Consider the following 17,452-nt stretch of genomic DNA (forward strand, 5'->3'; position numbering starts at 1 on the left):
GACTTCCGGATTTCGGACTTCTGGCCTCTGGAACTGTGTGAGAATAAGTGTCTGTTGTTTTAAGCCACCTCATAGGAATCAATCTGTTACAGCATTTCAGGAAAGAAACATGAGCTCCTGTTTGGCAACATTTCACAACCTTGTCCCAACTTGCCAGGACAATTGAGCACCTCCTGTGTGACTCCACTGAGTGAGAGGATCCTGGAAGGGAGTGCCTGGTCTCCCCCAAACTCTGCCCCTGGAACCTTTTCCTTTTGTTGATTCTACTTTATAGCCTTTTATTGTAATAAATCATGGTTATGGGAATGACCCCTAGTCCCAATGACCCCTCCTAGCAGACCTGGGGATGAGCTTGCAATTCCCATGCAATAAAAACGACAAAACGTTGCTGAGAAAAATTAGAGGAGACCTAAAAAAATAGAGACATGCCATGTTTGTGAATAAGAAGGCAGTATTGTTAAGATCACAATTCTCTCCAAACTGGACAGTACACTCAGTGCAATATCTGGTAAAATTCCAGCAGGTCATCTTGCTTTGGTAGAAACTAACAAGCTGATACAAAATTTATATAGAGCCCTGGCTGCTGTGGCTCAGTGGATTGAGCACCAGCCTGTGAACCAAAGGGTCCCTGGTTTGATTCCTGGTCAGGGCACATGCCTGGGTTGCAGGCCAGGTCCCCAGTCAGGGGCACTCAAGAGGTAGCCACACATTGATGTTTCTCTCCCTTACCCTCTCTCTCTAAAAATAAGTAAATCTTTTTAAAAAATTTATCTAGAAATGCAAAGGATCAAGCTACCCTAAACAATTTTGAAAAAGAAAAGGTGGGGAACTTACACTTGATTTCAAAATATACTATACAGCTAAGACAATCCAGACAGCATAGAACTGGCTTAAAGACAGGCCTGTAAGTCACTGGAACACAACAGAGAAAAACCCTCACAAATATGATCAATAGATTTTTTTTTAAAGATTTTATTTATTTTTAGAGAGGGGAAGGGAGGAAGAAAGAGGGAGGGAGAAACATCCATGTGTGGTTGCTTCTCTTGTAACCACACATGGTTATTTTTTAAAAACCCTACGGCTGTGATAAAATAACTCAAAATAAGCAAAAGATTTCAATAAACATTTCAGCAAAGATACTGCAAATGGTGTGTGAGCACACGAAAGATGTCCCACAGCAGCGATCATCAGGGAAACCCTGAATTAACCCACAGGAGGTGCCCCCCCCACCCCCTTGGAGATGCAAGCACAGAGACAGAGGAGGAGACTGAGCCTCATCAGGGCCGGGGGCAGTGTGAACTGGTGTGTTCCCTTCCGGAAATGGTCTCCCAGTTTTTCAAAAGCTATACATGAGCCTACACTTCCACTCTTAAGTGATTTACCCAAGAGAAACTTGTGTCCACACGAAGGCTTGCATACAAATGTACAGAGCAGCTTCAGACATAAGAAGCAAAAACTGGAAACCTTCCAAACCTTCCTCCATGGGTGAACAGATCAAGAAGGTGTCGGCGACCCCGAGAATGGAATACTATTCATAAACGGGAACGGACTGTCGATAAGGGCAACAACACGAACACGCCAGACAGAAAAGGACCACACATGGTATTATTTCTTTTCTACTGGAAGTGTAACAAATCACCGCAAACTCGGTGGTTGAAGACAATACACGTTTATTCTCCTACACTCCTCCCAGCCGGAGACCTGAAGTGGGTCTTAGTGCGGCTACGGTCAACAGCGATTCTAAGAATCGCTGTTTCCTCCGCGGGCTCCAGGGGGCGCTCTGTTTCTTTTTGGGGTCCAGCTCTGGAGGCGACTGCGTTCCTTGGCTCAGAGACCCTGCCTCCATCTTCACAGCCAGCAAGCAGAGTGGTATTGTTGCGGAACAGGAATCGGGGTCCTGCTGCCCGCCGCCACCCTCTAGGTAAAATTCCAGGGACAGAGGTTTGGTGATAAAGGAAAGGGGCCTTTATTCAGAAGCTTCACAATTTCCCCTCCCTGGTGTAGCTCAGTGGGTTGAGCGCATACCTGTGAACCAAACAACCGCGGTTCGATTCCCAGTCAGGAATTGAAGTTAGGGCGCATGCCTGGGTTGCAGGCCAGTTTCCAGTAGGGGACGCGCGAGAGGCAACCATACATTGATATTTCTCTCCCTCTCTCCTTCCCTTCCCCTCTAAAGATAAATAAGTAATATCTTAAAAGAAAAAAGTTTCACAAATTTGGAATAACAGCTTTCCACAGGCATTGGCCACTTAAGCCTATCAATTAAGGCCAAACTCTTTCTTTAGTCGCAGCTTTAATCACTTAAACCCATTAATTAAGGCTTAACTTTTTTTAACACCTGAGTTCTCCTATCACCGCCCCCCCCATTAGTTTCAATTATTTTATTTCTATAGGGCTAGAAATAAAACAACACTACAACAACATAAGATAGAAAAGCTACACAATTTTGGAAGAATGGCCAGCCTCTGCCTCAGAGCCTGTTCCCTCTAGAGCACCCAGAGAACTAACCTTCCACCTCCTGCCGGGACAGCCCGAGGCTAGGCTGCGCTCAGAGTTCTTGCTGTCCAAAATCCTCCCAAATTACCCTGTTGTGGAATGCAGGCAGCTGCACCATGCTCCCCCAGCCATCCCAGAGGGAAAAAGAGCCCGAACCACAGAGAGCCCTTCTTTTACTCCATTTACGTCGCCCATAATTTCTGGGTGCTCGGGAAGCGATCAGTTTCTCCGCCAGTCTGCTCCGGGGCTATTTACCATTTTCTCAGCAACTCCTCCTGCAGTGCCTGCCCGCTTCTCCCCAGTGATCTGATCAGACCTCTCTGTATCTGACCTCTGTGTCGCTCCCAATTTCTCTGTGATTTTGTCATCACACGGATCACAAGGCCTTCTCTGACTGTCATCCTTCTGCTCCGCTCTTGAAAGGACCCTTAACGTCCGGCCTTCTGGGCTGGTCCAGGATAATCTCCCTATCTCGAGGTCTTTAATCACACAGGCAAAGTCCTGTTTCCCTCACAGGTAGCACAGATTTACAGGTTCCAGGGATTAGAATGTGAACACCTTTGTGGGTAATTATTCAGCCTCCTACATTGCACTTTCCATTTATAGAAAAATGTTGAGAAGAGGCAAAGTAGAGCCCTGGCTGGTGTAGCTCAGTGGATTGAGCACTGGCCTGTGAAACAAAGGTCCCATTGTAAGATGTAAAAATGTCGAATCAGCGCTAGCTAGTGTAGCTCTGTGGATTGAGCGTGGGCCTGCAAACCAAGTGTCGCTGGTTCAATTCCCAGTCAGGGCACATGCCTGGGTTGCAGGCCAGGTCCCCGGTAGGGCGCACATGAGAGGCAACTACACACTGGTGTTTCTCTCCCACTCTTTCTCCTTCCCTTCCCCTCTCTCTAAAAATAAATAAATTAAATATTTTTTTAAAAGAAAAGAAAAGGCAGCCCTGGCTGGTGTGGCTCAGTGGACTGAGTGTGGGCCTGCGAACCACAGTGTTGCGGTTCGATTCCCGAACCACAGTGTCTCGGTTCGATTCCCGGTCCGGGAACATGCCTGGGTTGTAGGCCTGTTCCCGGCGGGGGACACAGGAGAGGCAGCCATACCTCGATATTTCTCTCCCTCTCTCCTTCCCTTCCCCTCTAAAGTTAAATAAATAAAATCTTTTTTTAAAAAAAAAGGCAAAGTAGAGATAGTAAAACCCAGGACTGCCCGTGTGAGGAAGGGTGGACCATGAAGAGGCACAAAGGGTCTTGGAGATTGCTATAATTCCCTGATTTTAAGAGGCACACTTTTCCACAATTTAACATCTGAAATCAGAATACACCTTACAATTGATGGTATGAAATAGGCACATGAAAAAGTGCTCAACATCATTATCAGGGAAATTCAAATGACAAGTGCAATTAGATATCACTGCCCACCTACTGGACTGGCTAAAACTGAGGAGATTGGCAACAACAAATGTTGGCAAGGATGTGGAGCAAACAGAATTGCATTGGTGGTGGTGGGAATAAAAAAATGTATGGTTGCTTTAAGGAAGTCTAGCAGTTTCTTTAAAAGGCTAAATATATTTCCTTATGACTATTGCTATGACTCATCAATTCAGTTCCTATGTATTCACCCAAGAGAAATAAAAATGTACCTCCACAAAGACTGTACAGGAACCTTCACAGCAATTCTTTTTCTCACAGACGAAAACTGGGCAGAGCCTCAGTGTCCACTACAGGAGGATGAATAAGCAAACTGTGGTCTATTCACAGCAACGTGGGAGAGTCCATAGCAGTGGGAAGGGATGAACTCATGCAGCGCACCACAAAGTGGATCTCGAAAACATTATGTGCATGAGAGACCAGATATGAAAGACCACCTATTGTATGGTTCTGTTTTTATGAAGTTCCAGAACAAGGTAATCCATGGTGCAAAGAATCGGAATAGTGGGGAGACTGACTGAAGGAGGCATGAGGGAGCTTTCCTGGGTGATGCTAATGTTCCATATCCTGCTGGTGATCTGGGTTAACAGCCGCGTCCATCTAAGATTCATGCAGTTCACCCTGGCCAGGTGGCTCTGTTGGTTAGAGCATCATCCCCATATGCGAAGGTTTCAGGTTGGAGCCCAGGTCAGGGCAATGAATGCATAAATAAGTGTAACAGCAAACTGATGATTCTCTCTCTCTCTCTACAAATCAATAAACAAACATTTAAAAAAGGACTCATGAATTTCAGGATTATGGTAGCTCCCCTGCTGGGTAAGTATTTATGCATTTCAAATAGACCAAAAAAAAAAAAACAAGAAAAACAAAACATGTATTCATGCATTTCACTATGTTTTATCCCTTCCAAAACAGAAACAAACAAAACCAAAAGCAGTGGCAGTTAACGGTACACAGACTGAAGGATATAAGGGTGAGCATTGATACCTACAACTGGCTTTGGAGTTAACTGGTTAATTTAAAAATAAGTTGGCCCTGCCTGGTGTGGCTCAGAGGACTGAGTGCAGACCTGCAAACCAGAGGCTCACCGGTTCAATTCCCAGTGAGGGCACATGCCTCAGTCACTGGCCAGTTTCCTCGTGGTGAGGTGCATGAGAGGCAACCACACACTGATGTTTCTCTCCCCCTTTCTCCCTCCCTTCCCTTCTCTCTAAAAATAAAATATTTTAAAAATAAGATGACTTGATGGATGGATAGGACAGATGTAGAGATAAGATATAAAATTGATCAAAGGATTGATTATTAAGGTGGATTCTAGATAGTAGGTAAATGGACGGTTACTGTCTGGCTTATCTTTTCTGCATGTGCACACATTTCATAATAGACTATTTTGAAAACACTTGATTGCTCATCGCTGTTTAACTGGTAGCAGTTTCTCTACCTTGATGATTTATAAAATAATGGTACCTTTAGTTCAATGACACATGGCCATTATAAAGGATAATAATTTCGTGGCTCCCCAAATAATCCAAGTCCTTCATTTCCCAGGCTCCCTTGCAGTTAGTTTGGGACCACGTGACTAGTTTTGGTGGGCCTCTAAGTAGAAGTGACGGATACACCACCTGTAGTCCAAGGAAATTAACAGCTAGAAGGGCTCGTTATCTCTCTTCCACTGCCCTTGACCGCCGGAGGCCCTGTGCTAGTGAAGCAGAGGCACCTGACTCTCCCATGGTCTCGAACTGGGGTTGTCACTGCAGCCTAGCCCTGCCCGCCTAACGTTGGAGTGTGTATGTGTTGGGGGGGTGGGGCGGGGAATCGGGGAGGGCTTTCATAAAAAAAAAAAAAAAACCTAAAATATGTGGCATGTCAGTTAAGTTACTGTCTCAGCTCCAAACTCGCCCTTATTTGCTAGGCGGTGGCACCGGTGGAGGAACGCTCCTCTGGCGCGGTAACCGCAGAGGCTGCTCGAAGCGTGTTTCCCAGCCGCGTCCCGGCTGGCTTCAGCGGTCGCGCTGGGGACCACGAACCAGGCAGCCGGACCGGCACAGATATACTCGGGGGCGCGGCCAGAGGGCGGGCGAGGGAGAGGTCGCACGCACCAAGGGCCTGGCCATGCGAGACAAAGGTGACTCGAGGGCAGCAGCGAACCCAGGCCTGTGCCCGCTCCGCAGGACCCGCGCCCATGGGCGACCCCAGGGAGCAGATGCGGCGGAGACTGGTGGGATGGGAAGTCCGGAACGATAGAACCCGGTTGTGAAGCAGCCGAGCAGGGTCCGCAATCGCGGCCTCGATCACCGCCGGACGCGACTCCCAGATCTCACCGGGCCGGGCCAGAAGTCCAGCCTCCCCGCTCTAGGCCGCTCTGGGCCGCTCGGACCCTTCTCGCTGATGGGCTCCTTGCCTCTTCACTGCACTACACTCCTCCGGCCGACAGGGGCGGGCGGGACCATCGGAGGGCCGCTCTAGTCCGCGATGGCCTCTCGACTGCTCCGTGGCGTGGTCTTCAGGTGCGTCGAGGTCGCCGCCTCCTAGCCGTTTCCCCGGCAACGCCTCCCGGCCGTTCCCCCGGCAACGTGCGGCCCGCAGCTGCAGTCTCAAGCATGGACTCGCTGTCTAGCGCGGGGCCCCGCTGGCCTCGCGACCGCCTCGGGGTGCGGTCTTCCGGCGCGCGGGCTGCGGCTACGCCCTGGGCGCGCTTCTCGGCCTGGCTGGAGTGCGTCTGCGTGGTCACCTTCGACTTGGAGCTGGGCCAGGCGCTGGAGGTGAGCCGGGAAGGGGGGCGGGTCGTCGCGCACCCGCCCGCCCTCTGCGCGTGGGGGGAAGTCGGGGAGACACCTGGGTGGCCTGCCCCACCTCCGGAACCCTGCGCCTGTCCCCTCCTGAAAGGGGCACTCTCCAGCAAAGGGACCAATGTCAGACTTCCCATTGGGATGGAGGAGGTAGGCCTGAACTTTGGATACCCTTGACCTTTTATCAAGAAAATCTGTCTTGTTTCCCCCTTCCCCACGTTAGCTGTGGCACCTTGTCCCCTTCGTTGCTGCAGCCAGAATCCGAGGGGTCACCCTGGACTTTTCCCCCGCCCCCACTCCACCTCTAGTCGGTGGACAAGGCTGACAGTTCCGCCCGCTACGGATCATTCCCTCCGCTGCCGACCACTCCTTTGTGGCCGTTCTGCTGGAAGCCTTCCGCACCTCTTGGTTCACCTAGGCTCAGATCCAGTATGGATCGTGTGGGTGACATTCCAGCCATAATGGCCGACTTTCTCTTCACCAGCTGCACCCAGCTGGGGGAGGTCTGGGGTGCTCCCACCCCCACCCCCAGGGGCAGCTTCTCTCCCTCCCAGTGTAGATGACAGTGTGGCGGGCTCAGGGAGGGAGGCCTTCCGCAGGGCTGTCGGGATGATCTCTACACCCTGCAAGTGGTGGAATAGACCTCACCACAGTCAGGGATGTCCTGAGCACTGCGGAGGCAGGGCCCGCTGGGGGGGCAGCAGCTGGCCAGCCAAGGCTGCACAGCCATCCTGGGAGGCTGTTGGGGGTGGGGGTTATTTTGGTTTAAGGCCTTGCTGAACTCCACAAGTCCAGTCTTTGAGACAGAAAGGACTGACTCTTAATGAGGACTCAGGTCCTGGCCCTGTGGAGACCCCATCCACCACGCCCACCCCACCCCGCACCAAGCCTGCAGTTTTGTGACAGCCCCACCTGATGAAGGGGCCTGAGCAGAGAGCTGAGCTGAGCTGCCCCAGGTCGCAGAGCTCACGTTCTTACTGTTGCTCATACTTTTCTCCACAAAATCACCAGAAAGGCCCTGGCTGAGCTGCTCAGTGGGTTGAGCGCGGACCTGCAAACCCAGAGGGTCACAGGTTCATCCCTGCTCGCCGCACATGCCTGGGTTGTGGGGCCACGTCCCCAGTAGGGGACACATGACAGACAACTAAACATTGATGTTTCTCCCTCCTTTCCTTCTCTAAAAATAAATAAGTAAAATCTCTGTAAAAAGGTAAAATAAGACTGATTTTTTTTTAAATCACAAGAGAAGTTAAGAGATTCTTGTGTTTCCTTGAGACATTCTCATGTGTAATTTCCTAGAATTTAACCATCTGGAAAGCTAATTCCAAGCAAGTAGCCTTCACAGCTATGGGCTCTCTGTGCTTGGGCTCCCAAGCTGTTGATGAGGCTGCACAGTCCAGGGAGGGGGTGTTGGGAACCCAGGGCCCCTCGGAGTCACCTGGTCTGTGCAGAGGCCCAGCTGTGGATCCATCAGGCAGTGTGGCTCACTGTGCTCCCCAGGTTTGCCTTGTCTTTCCTCCCTCCCCCGGAAATCCTGCTGAAGATCGAGGGTCGTTTCGCCTGAGCCCACACCTTTCAGGGAGCATCTGCCCTGGGCTCACCTGTGCACAGCTCGGCCTTGCTGAGCGCTGCAACAGCCCTGGCACTGTGCGTAGTGCTGGGGCATGGACGGAAGACCCAGAGGCTGCTGCCATCCAGAAGCTCCGTGAACAGACAGCAGCAGATCCGAGGAAGGAATGAGGTGTGGCCAGTCTTGGCGGATGGGAAAGAGGCCGCTGGGCCGTGCAGAGCAAGCTGTTTCAGGTAACCCACTGAAACACAGTGAAAAACCAGCCAAAGCAAAGGCAAGGAGCTGTGGTTCATCTGTTCTGTGAGTCAAGTTTGAGCAGTGGCCACCAGCCAGGCCCTGTGGTGCTGGTGCTGGACACAGGGACACGACACAGAGCAGATGAGAAGACAATGTCCTGCTCTCCAGGAACTCATACTCTGTGCCTGAGACACAGAGTGAGTGGCTCAGGGCCCCCCACTGCCCAGCGATGTGCGGGGTGCTGTACGGACGGCTGCAGTAAGCCTGTGGGCAGGTCAGCAGAGAGAAGGGCCTGGCTCCACCATCTCTGCCCTCGGAAACTCTCTTCTCAGGATCTCAGCCAGTCTGGGAAGCCCATGGAATGAACTGCGCCCTGAGGTCCCAAAGGCCCCTTTTCCACCACTGCGCTGATATGGCTCCGGCCCCTACAGCCTTCATGTTACTGAGGACCCCAAAGAGCTCTTTGTGAGGTCACATCGACCCATGTTTACTAGCAATTAAAGCAAAAACATTTAATATTTATTAACCCATTGTGAGAAACAGATACCCCATGTGTTAATATAAATATTAATATTTTCATGAAAACAACCTTATTTTGCAAAATAAATTTGTGAGCATCATTTGACACTTTTACAAGCTTTTCAGCCTCTGGCCAAATAGAAAGCAGTTGGGTCTCCACCTCAGCTCCTGCAGCCCGCGCCCCACCACGGTCTGTCTCCCCCGAAGGGCTGACCGGGCACAGGGGCAGCACCCCGTGCAGGCCAGCTCAGCAGGGCCCGCCTGGGGCTGGATGCTGTCACCCTGAGGCACAGCCTCAGTCTCCACCTCTCTCAGAGGGTCCACCCATTTCTCCCCTCGCTGAGGCACGGTCCAGCTGGGCCAGGCCCCCTCTGGCTTCTGCTACCAGGACAGGACACACCAGCCCCCGAATGTGGGTTCCCCACCCCTGTTCTAAGGGGTTCCTGGCCTGTACATGGAGCCTGCGGGTCCAGGTAGCCTGCTCAGAGGCTGCCAGCTTCCTGGGAATGTCAGACCAGATTCAGACTGCTTACCTCAGCACAGAGGGCCCACCACAGCTTTGCGGCCCACCAGGCCTCCGCATCTCCCAGGCCCCGCTGGACACGGACACGGGGACCTGTCCTGTGGCTCCTCCCACTCATGGAGCTGTCCCCAGGCCTGCCTCTGTGGCACCCTCAGCCCCCTCCCTCGGGGCCCTTCCTCCTTGGTGCCTCCTTGGCTGACATCTCCTGGAGGTTTCCACGTGACGCCCCTTTCTGTCGTGCCTTACGGACGTGCGGGGATGTCTGCTCCCTGCAGGGGCTGGGGGACAAGAGTGCCCTGGGCGCGGTGCCCGTCCTCAGGACAGGAGCTGAGGGGGACCACCAGCACAAGCCCAGAGCAAACGCAGAGGAGCTGCCACAGCGGGAGTTCCAGGGCACAGTGCGGAAGAAGCCTGGTTTCAGACAAAACCTGACTCCTCCTCGACGCAAAATTTTGGCACACGCAGGCTGCTGGGGCTTGGGGTGCTGGCCCTTGGCGCCTGACCCACACAGGTTCCCAGCCCAGCCACTTCCTGGATTGGGGTCCAGGGTTTCTGAACACAGGCCAGGGCCGCCCTGGAGCCCAGAGCACAGCAGCCCCCAGACTGGGCGAGCAGCCTTGAGGGCAAGGGGGGCAGAAAGGAAGTCCAGGAGCTCACCCAGGAGTGTGCTGGCCAAGGCAAGGGGAGTCTGGAGCAGCCTCGAGGTTGGGGAAGCCTGGGGCACCAAAGTTGGGGGAGGGCAGCAGGGTCTGCCCAGTGATGATGTGCTCTAAGAGGGACAGGAGCGGAGCAGCCCAGCCCCACAGCCACCTGGCCTCACCGAGTGCTCTGTGTCCCCACAGCTGGTGTATCCCGGTGACTTCCAGCTCACGGAGAAGGAGGTGGGTCCCGCTGGCTCTTGGGGAACAGACGTCACCCAGGAGGAAGGAGGAAGCCAGCCCTCACTGGGTTTCGTGTGTTTCAGAAAAGCAGCATCTGCTACCTGGCCTTTCCTGACTCCCACTCTGGTAGGCTGCTCCAGCTCTCCCCACTCGGAGGCCAGGGCAGCGGGGGTGTGGGGGTGGGGAGGGGAGGCAGTCCCGGAGCCCCTGTGGCCCAGGCCCCATCCCCTGCTCTGTGGAGACACCCAGAGCCCCACGATGCAGCAGAGGCAGCCAGGTTCCCCTTGTTGGTGTGGAAAGAGGGACCAGCAGGGTCTGGTCTCCTTGACCCCCCCCACTGTGGCCCCCCCTGGAGCTGTCTCTGCTCCTCCCAGGGCCCCAGGTTCTGGGCAGGCTCAGGCCGCCACACGGCGGTCCCCCAGCTGCCCATGCCTGGACAGTGGGCAGCTGCTGGTGTCTCTGGGTCTGGACTTCACTCTGAAATTCTTAGGTGCAGGAGTGAGGACACAGGGACTCCCACTGGGAGGATGAGGCCAAGTGCCGGGCTTCTCTCTGGGGCCCCCATAGCCCATCGAAGCCAGACTTACAGGGCCCTTGCCCGTCGCTGCATCCCCACCATGCATGGGGGCAGGGGGGCTCCAGCCCTGAGGTGGAGTGGTGGGGGCTGCCTCCCTTCCCAGGCTGCCTCGGGGACACGCAGTTCAGCTTCCGAATCCGTCAGTGTGGAGGGCAGAGGAGCTCCTGGCGCACTGACGACGGGCGCTACAACAGTGAAGCCCCTGTGACACTGCAGGTGAGCATGGGCTGCCTCTCCATCTGCTGCGGCCGCTGCCCACAGACTGGGGACAGGCTGGTGTGGTGGTCCTTTCTAGGTGCCTGGGCCCCGCATGGCAGGAGAGGCACCGGGAAGCCCCAGCCTCCATAGGGTGGGCCGGCTCTTCCGGGGACTCTTCCTGTGCACCACGCAGACAGCAGGGTGTGGCTTGGTGTGCAGGGGCCTGTGGAGGTGCTCCCTGGAGCGGTGATGCCGACTTTCTGAGCCCGAGACGCCCAGGCTTGAGCACACGGCCCCACACCGGGTGGGGGCCATGGGTGGAGCAGCCTCTGTGGAACGGGCAGTTGGGGCTGGGGGTGGGGAGTGGCACAGGGAGAGTGGGGGCCGCCTGGCTGACTGCTTCTTCCAGAGGGAGGCGGCGCACTACTTCGGCTACGTGTACTTCCGGCAGGTGAAGGACAGCTCCGTGAAGAGGGGCTACTTCCAGAAGGTGAGCCACCTGGTCCCTCTGGGGTGGCACCTATGACAGGAGGGTCCAGTGGCCATGGAGGGGCTGAGGGGCTGGGGTCCTGAGCCTCCAGGAGCACCCCTCCTACAGCCACTTGGTGCCAGGGGAGCACACTCCCCTGGGCCACATGGGCCACCTGACCTGGGCAGCGGGCAGGTGGTAGGGCTGCCTCAGCACTCAGCTCTCGCTGCAGCCCCTCTGGGGTATGGGTCCCGCTGCCCCTTCCTTGCCCAGCAGAGCACCCATGGCCTTTGTATCTCGGGCCCCAGACACCCCTGCTTCTCACTGCTGGCCAGAGGGGGCCTGGTCACTCTTTCAGGATTAGACAACTTCAGCCTTGCACTCAGACACTCAAAGCAAAGGCTGCTTAATCACTGGGAGGTCGTCCCAGACATCCTGGCCACGGACATTTCCCTCTGACAGCTGGGTTCCAGCCCTCTCATGTCACTGGGGCCCCCTCCTGACTGGGGCCCTGAGGTCTACGTGGGGCCACCCTGGGCACGATTGTCCTGTGTAGTTGGGTGGACTCTGGATGAGCCAGGCCTCAGGGATCCCTGCAGACTCCTGAGGGGCTACTGACACCTCCCCGGCCCCACGGGCCCTGCAGTCTCTGGTGCTGGTGTCCCGCCTGCCCTTTGTCCGGCTGTTCCAGGCCCTGTTGAGCCTGGTCGCCCCCGAGTGCTTTGACAAGCTGGCACCCTGCCTGGAAGCAGGTGAGTGCCCACCCAGAGGCCTCATCGTCGGCTGTAGAGCCCAGCGGCTGTGGCTGGCTGCAGGCTCCTGACCCCGACCGCCTGCGCCCACAGTGTGTAATGAGATCGACCAGTGGCCGGCCCCCGTGCCCGGGCAGACCCTGAATCTCCCTGTCGTGGGAGTCGTCCTGCAGGTGAGGCTTGGCCAGCCAGGGCAGGAGGCTCCAAGGGCACGGCGGTGCCCACTCATGACTGGCAGCTGCTCCCTCCTTCCGCAGGTGCACATCCCATCCAGGGCAGACAAGCCGGAGTCCAGTCCTCTGAAGCAGTGTGGCCAAGAGGTGGGGGCCCCCTCCTGGGCCAGTGGCACTGCACCTGTGTCAACTCTGCCACCAGTCGGGGCCTCCCCACCCACCAGCTGGGGGCCTATGGGGTGGCCAGACACCAGCCAGAGCGGGGCGGGGGGGGCTTGTGTCTGAGTGCAGGGCTGGGAATGGCCCCTCCTCGGCTGTGGGGGTGGGGATGGGGAGCCTCGGGGGCAGGGGCTGCTGTCCCTAGGGCTCTCCTGGGTGAGGGGTGTCACCTGGGGCTTGCAGAGTGGCAGCATCGCCCTCAGCCTGGTGCCACCACTCCTCCTTGCAGAGCCTGCTGCCGGCACCACTGGTCCTCACCAGTGTCCACGAGCTGGACCTGTTCAGGTGAGCCCTGTTGGCTGCTGCTTGCTGACTAAGTAGACCCTGAGCAAGCCCACAAGGCTCGGGCCTGGGCAGGGTGTGGGCCCTGGGGACACCACCTACCAGGAACTCACCCTGGGCCAGTTCTGTCTGTCACATAAAAGTCCAGGAGAGGAACCCAGAGCCTGGTGTCTGTGCTGAGAGGAAATGGGCGAAGTGGGGAGGGGAGGGCTGTGTGGGGAGGTACCCACTGCCTGAGGCTGCCCCTCTCTGGGCGAACCTTGGAGGGAGCCAGGGTTGGAGCCCTGACTGGGCCTCAAGGAAGCCAGGGCAGCGGGCTCAGGCTGGGGTGCAGGGCCAGGCCACCAGACTGTCTGTGTTAGCTGACCCTGTGCATTCTCCCCACGCCCTGGAGAGGAGCCTCCGCCCTGCCCGGCCTCCCTGAGCTCCTCAACCTCCCCTGCCCGGCCCAGGTGCTTGCAGCCTGTGCTCACCCACGTGCAGACGCTGTGGGAGCTCATGCTCCTCGGGGAGCCCCTGGTGGTGCTGGCGCCCTCGCCGGCTGTGTCCTCGGAGATGGTGCTGGCCTTGACCAGGTAGACGGCGTGGTGGGAGGATCGTTGTGGGGGGGGGCACGGGGCGTGCCCTGTTGAGCTCACTGGCCTGCTTCTCCCACCCCCGCAGCTGCCTGCAGCCCCTCAGGTTCTGCTGCGACTATCGCCCCTACTTTACCATCCACGACAGCGAGTTCAAGGAGTTCACCACGCGCACGCAGGCCCCGTAAGTGCTGTGCCCTCTTTGCCCCGCCCCCACCGGCTGCCCCTCCCCCCCCCAAGCTGCCTCTGCCTCTTCTCTCTCCTCTCTCTAGACCCAGCGTGGTCCTGGGAGTCACGAACCCTTTCTTTATCAAAACGCTCCAGCACTGGCCCCACATCCTCCGCGTTGGGGAGCCCAGGATGTCAGGTGAGGCCGGCCTGGCCCAGGCTCCACCACCCTGGGGAGGTGGGGCGGGGCGAGGCGCCTGCTGAGGTCTGAGCCTGGGGCACTGAGGCCTGGCCCCCAGGGGTCAGAAGCCAGGTGGCCCCCGTGTTTCCTGTTTTGTAGGGGGTCTTCCTAAACAGGTCAAGCTGAAAAAGCCCTCGAGGCTTAAGACCCTGGACACCAAACCAGGTGTGTGCCTCTCCCCTCTCTGGGACCCAGGTATGGGCTGGGAGGCTGGGGGGCCAGGATTCTGTATGAGGGAGTAGTGAAGGGGGCGGGCTGTGCTGGTGTGGGAGGCGCCCCAGGACCGCAGCCCCGCCCTCCCAGCAGGCCTGTACACCGAGTACACCACGCACCTACGCCGTGACAAGGCCCTGCTCAAACGGCTGCTCAGGGGCCTGCAGAAGAAGCGCCCCACAGGGGTGCTGACCGCCCTGCTGAGGCGGCACCTCCTGGAGCTCACGCAGAGCTTTATCATTCCACTGGTGAGGCCCAGGGCGGGGGCGGGGTCACTGGGGCTGAGACCCCTGGGCTGAGACCCCTGGACTGAGGCCCCAGGCTCACTCCCCCTCCCGCTCCAGGAGCACTATGTGGCCAGCCTCATGCCCTTGCAGAAGAGCATCACGCCCTGGAAGGTGGGTGTCCACGTCCAGGTGGCAGTGGGGGAGGGGCCAGGAGGGTGGGCTACTGTCCCAATTCTAGAGGAGGGAAGGTCTGGGAGGGAAGACTGGGCTCCGGCGATCCCCACACTGGTCAGACCTCCCTTACAGGGCAGAGAAGTGGGGCAGCGCTGAGGGGCTCCAGGCCCTCCCCTCTGGGATCTGTCTCCAGCAGGGTGGTGGCCCAAGAACGTGCCTGGGCGGTGTCCTGGGGGATGACCCTGACCAGCCCAGGCACACACAGGGTCTGTGAGGCTGCACCTGCCTGGGTACCAGCGCTCACCTGGCCGCTGTCTCAGACTCCTCCCCAGATCCGACCCTTCCACCAGGATGACTTCCTGTGCAGCCTGGAGCATGCTGGGCCTCAGCTCACCTGCATCCTCAAGGGTGACTGGTTGGGCCTCTACAGGTGGGTGGACACCAGTGGGGGACCTGAGGCTCCTGCTGCTGTGGGTGCAGGGTCAACCCCACCCACAGCCACTGCCTCTCATCACCCCCAGGCGGTTTTTCAAGTCCCCCCACTTCGATGGCTGGTACCGGCAGCGGCGCAAAGAGATGGCCCGTAAACTGGAGGCCCTGCACCTGGAGGCCATTTGCGAGGCGGTAAGGAGGGTTGCGGCTGAGGCGCCTGGGGCTGGGGGGCCTTGGTGATGGGTGCCCCATCTTTTCATGGCAGAATGTCGAGACCTGGATGCAGGGCAAGTCCGAGGTGGAGGTTGTGGACCTGGTCCTGAAGCTGCGGGAGAAGCTGGTGAGCGGCTCCCGCCCTGCCCGGCCTGGGGCAGGCACAGGGAGGCCACCTGCCCTGACTGGCACTGCCCCTGCAGGTGCGGGCCCGGGGCCACCAGCTCCCGGTGAAGGAGGAGACGCTGCAGCAGGCCTGGCTGCACATCGAGACTGTCGTGAGCTCCCTGCCCAAGGATCTGCAGGCCGTCCTGTGTCTGTCCTAGGACAGGGCCGAAGGGGCCTCTGTGCCCCTGGGGGCCCGGGACTGGCCCAGTGAGGGGAGGGGAAGCCCCCATCCAGCATGAGCTCCCCAACCCCCACTCCCTGCTGCTTCCTGGCCTTGGCCCCCTGCCCCGCACCACTTTGTCCCAGCAGTAAAGGTGGCATTTGGAACCACAGCCTAGCCCCTGACTGATGGCGAATCTTCTGTTGGCCAGAGCCTCACCTCCCCCTGAGCCCCACCTGCCCTCTGCAGGGCTGCAGGCTGGGGGGGCGGGGCTGGCTGTGAGCCCTCGCTGTTCTGGGCCTGGGGCCACCGCCCCTCCAGGCACCCATCTGCCCAAGCCCAGCAGGTCCCCAGACATTGCATTTGATGTGTCCTTGAGCCCCATCAGGCTGCCCAGCTCAGGAGAGGGAGAGGCAGCTGACCAGCAGACTGCGCTCCTCACACAGCCCACGCTCGCCTGTGGCTGCGGGTACTCGCTGGCAGTCTGGGCTTGGGAGGGTGAGGAGCTCAGCCATGTGTTTCCTGGGGAGGTCACCAGGGGGCAGTGTGGGGCCCAGCCGCCGGGTCCCCCACCCTCGGGGGCATTGTCCCAGATCCCATCCCTGGAGCACCCCACGGAGGGACTGTTCCGTCTGCCACCCGTGGCACTCCAGCCAGCTCTGCCCCCTCCCCCAAGCCAGGGCCCTCCACAGCCGCGGCAGCCTCCCTCGCCGAGCTCGGGGGTGGCCCACTCCCCAGCCAGGCCGTGCGCTGCCGCAGCACCATCAGGACTCAGCCCCTGGTGGCGGCAGTGGCCAGTGGGAGGGTGGGTGTGAGGCATGGACACAGAGCTGTGGGCCTTCAGGTCCGCCTCCCAGCCCCTCACCCTCAGACCCCTCACTAGAGGGGCGCGCTCGGCCTCCTGCTGGAGCCGGTGCTCGCGGAGTGAGCTGGCGCGGCTGCGTGGGGGTTCCGTCGCTTCTGAAGCCCCACGCCCTCCAGGCTCTGGGGCGGCGGGGAGATGGTCTCAAAGCCTCCCCTGCCGGCTTGCCTGGCCCGGCCCCCACTCCGTGGAGCACAGCAGAGGCAGTGAACCCATTTTTGCAGAAGGAACAAGCTGGAGGCCCCACAGTGAGAGCTCCCTGAACGCCGCTGGGAGGGGCCTGCCCCCGGCCGACCGGTCTGGAGGGGCGCCCTTCCCACCGAGGACGCAGTCCCCGCTGCAAGGACACCAGGGCTGTCCTCATGGCTGGCAGGCTCTCCGACCCCCACAAGAAAGGGTGGAGGGGACCATGAGGCCCTACCGTCAGCTACCCTCGCTCAGCTAGTCCTAATCTCTAACCTCTAACCCCAAACCTAATTCCACTGGCTGGAGTCGGGCCAGTCCTGGGCCTGGGCCCCTCACTATAACCCACTGTGCTGGGGGAGGCTACTAAGGGGAGAGGAAGGGGTAGCTGGGTCGGAAGAAGCAAACTTGCCCTCAGCAGAGCCCCAGGGACCGAAGGGCCTGGACGGGCAGAAGCCAGGTGGCCCCCGGGGAGTGCAGTGCTGGTGGGCCTTCGGTGGCCTCCGGAGGCTGGAGGGCCTGGGAGGGGGTGGGGCGGAGATGCAGCCGGTGGCCCTGGGGACAGGAAGGACGGTTCAGCCCCAAGCTTCCTGCACTCTATTTAAAGGTTCCTTCAGTCTGGGATACCGGCCTTCCCACATGTTCGGTATTAAAATGTCCTGTGACCACAATGCTTGTTTTAACCTCCTGTTTTGATAAAAAGTTGGCATCCCTGTCAGATACT

General features: G+C 57.9%; 1 protein-coding gene and 1 long non-coding RNA gene across 6 annotated transcripts; one reads left to right on the forward strand and one right to left on the reverse strand.

The window, feature by feature from the left end:
- Nucleotides 1-1,653: 1,653 nt before the first annotated feature.
- Nucleotides 1,654-2,960, reverse strand: LOC118989889 (uncharacterized). The gene is made up of 2 exons (XR_005067118.1): nucleotides 2,752-2,960; nucleotides 1,654-1,917 (listed from the first exon to the last, which is right to left on the reverse strand). It is a non-coding gene; the product is annotated as an uncharacterized LOC118989889 (long non-coding RNA).
- Nucleotides 2,961-6,287: 3,327 nt separating this feature from the next.
- On the forward strand, nucleotides 6,288-17,399 carry DENND6B (DENN domain containing 6B). 5 transcript variants are annotated; one of them, XM_037048972.1, is made up of 19 exons: nucleotides 6,288-6,685; nucleotides 10,404-10,442; nucleotides 10,526-10,568; nucleotides 11,123-11,235; nucleotides 11,627-11,707; nucleotides 12,333-12,438; nucleotides 12,532-12,611; nucleotides 12,696-12,758; nucleotides 13,060-13,115; nucleotides 13,565-13,687; nucleotides 13,776-13,871; nucleotides 13,960-14,054; nucleotides 14,196-14,261; nucleotides 14,403-14,557; nucleotides 14,654-14,707; nucleotides 15,031-15,118; nucleotides 15,232-15,334; nucleotides 15,408-15,482; nucleotides 15,559-15,649. In XM_037048972.1, exons 1-18 carry the CDS (start codon nucleotides 6,524-6,526, stop codon nucleotides 15,463-15,465), a joined length of 1,581 nt encoding a protein of 526 aa, XP_036904867.1. In that variant the 5' UTR covers nucleotides 6,288-6,523; the 3' UTR covers nucleotides 15,466-15,482; nucleotides 15,559-15,649. The 5 variants fall into 5 exon arrangements, with proteins under 5 accessions (XP_036904867.1, XP_036904840.1, XP_036904858.1 ...); XM_037048945.1 differs by having other exon boundaries at nucleotides 6,296-6,685; nucleotides 15,061-15,140; nucleotides 15,559-17,399; XM_037048955.1 differs by having other exon boundaries at nucleotides 6,300-6,685; nucleotides 11,669-11,707; nucleotides 15,031-15,140; nucleotides 15,559-17,399.
- Nucleotides 17,400-17,452: the final 53 nt, after the last annotated feature.

This window comes from Sturnira hondurensis, unplaced genomic scaffold (assembly GCF_014824575.4).
Source record: "Sturnira hondurensis isolate 20B ecotype Veracruz unplaced genomic scaffold, ASM1482457v3 Scaffold0000780, whole genome shotgun sequence".
Taxonomy (NCBI): Eukaryota; Metazoa; Chordata; class Mammalia; order Chiroptera; family Phyllostomidae; genus Sturnira; species Sturnira hondurensis.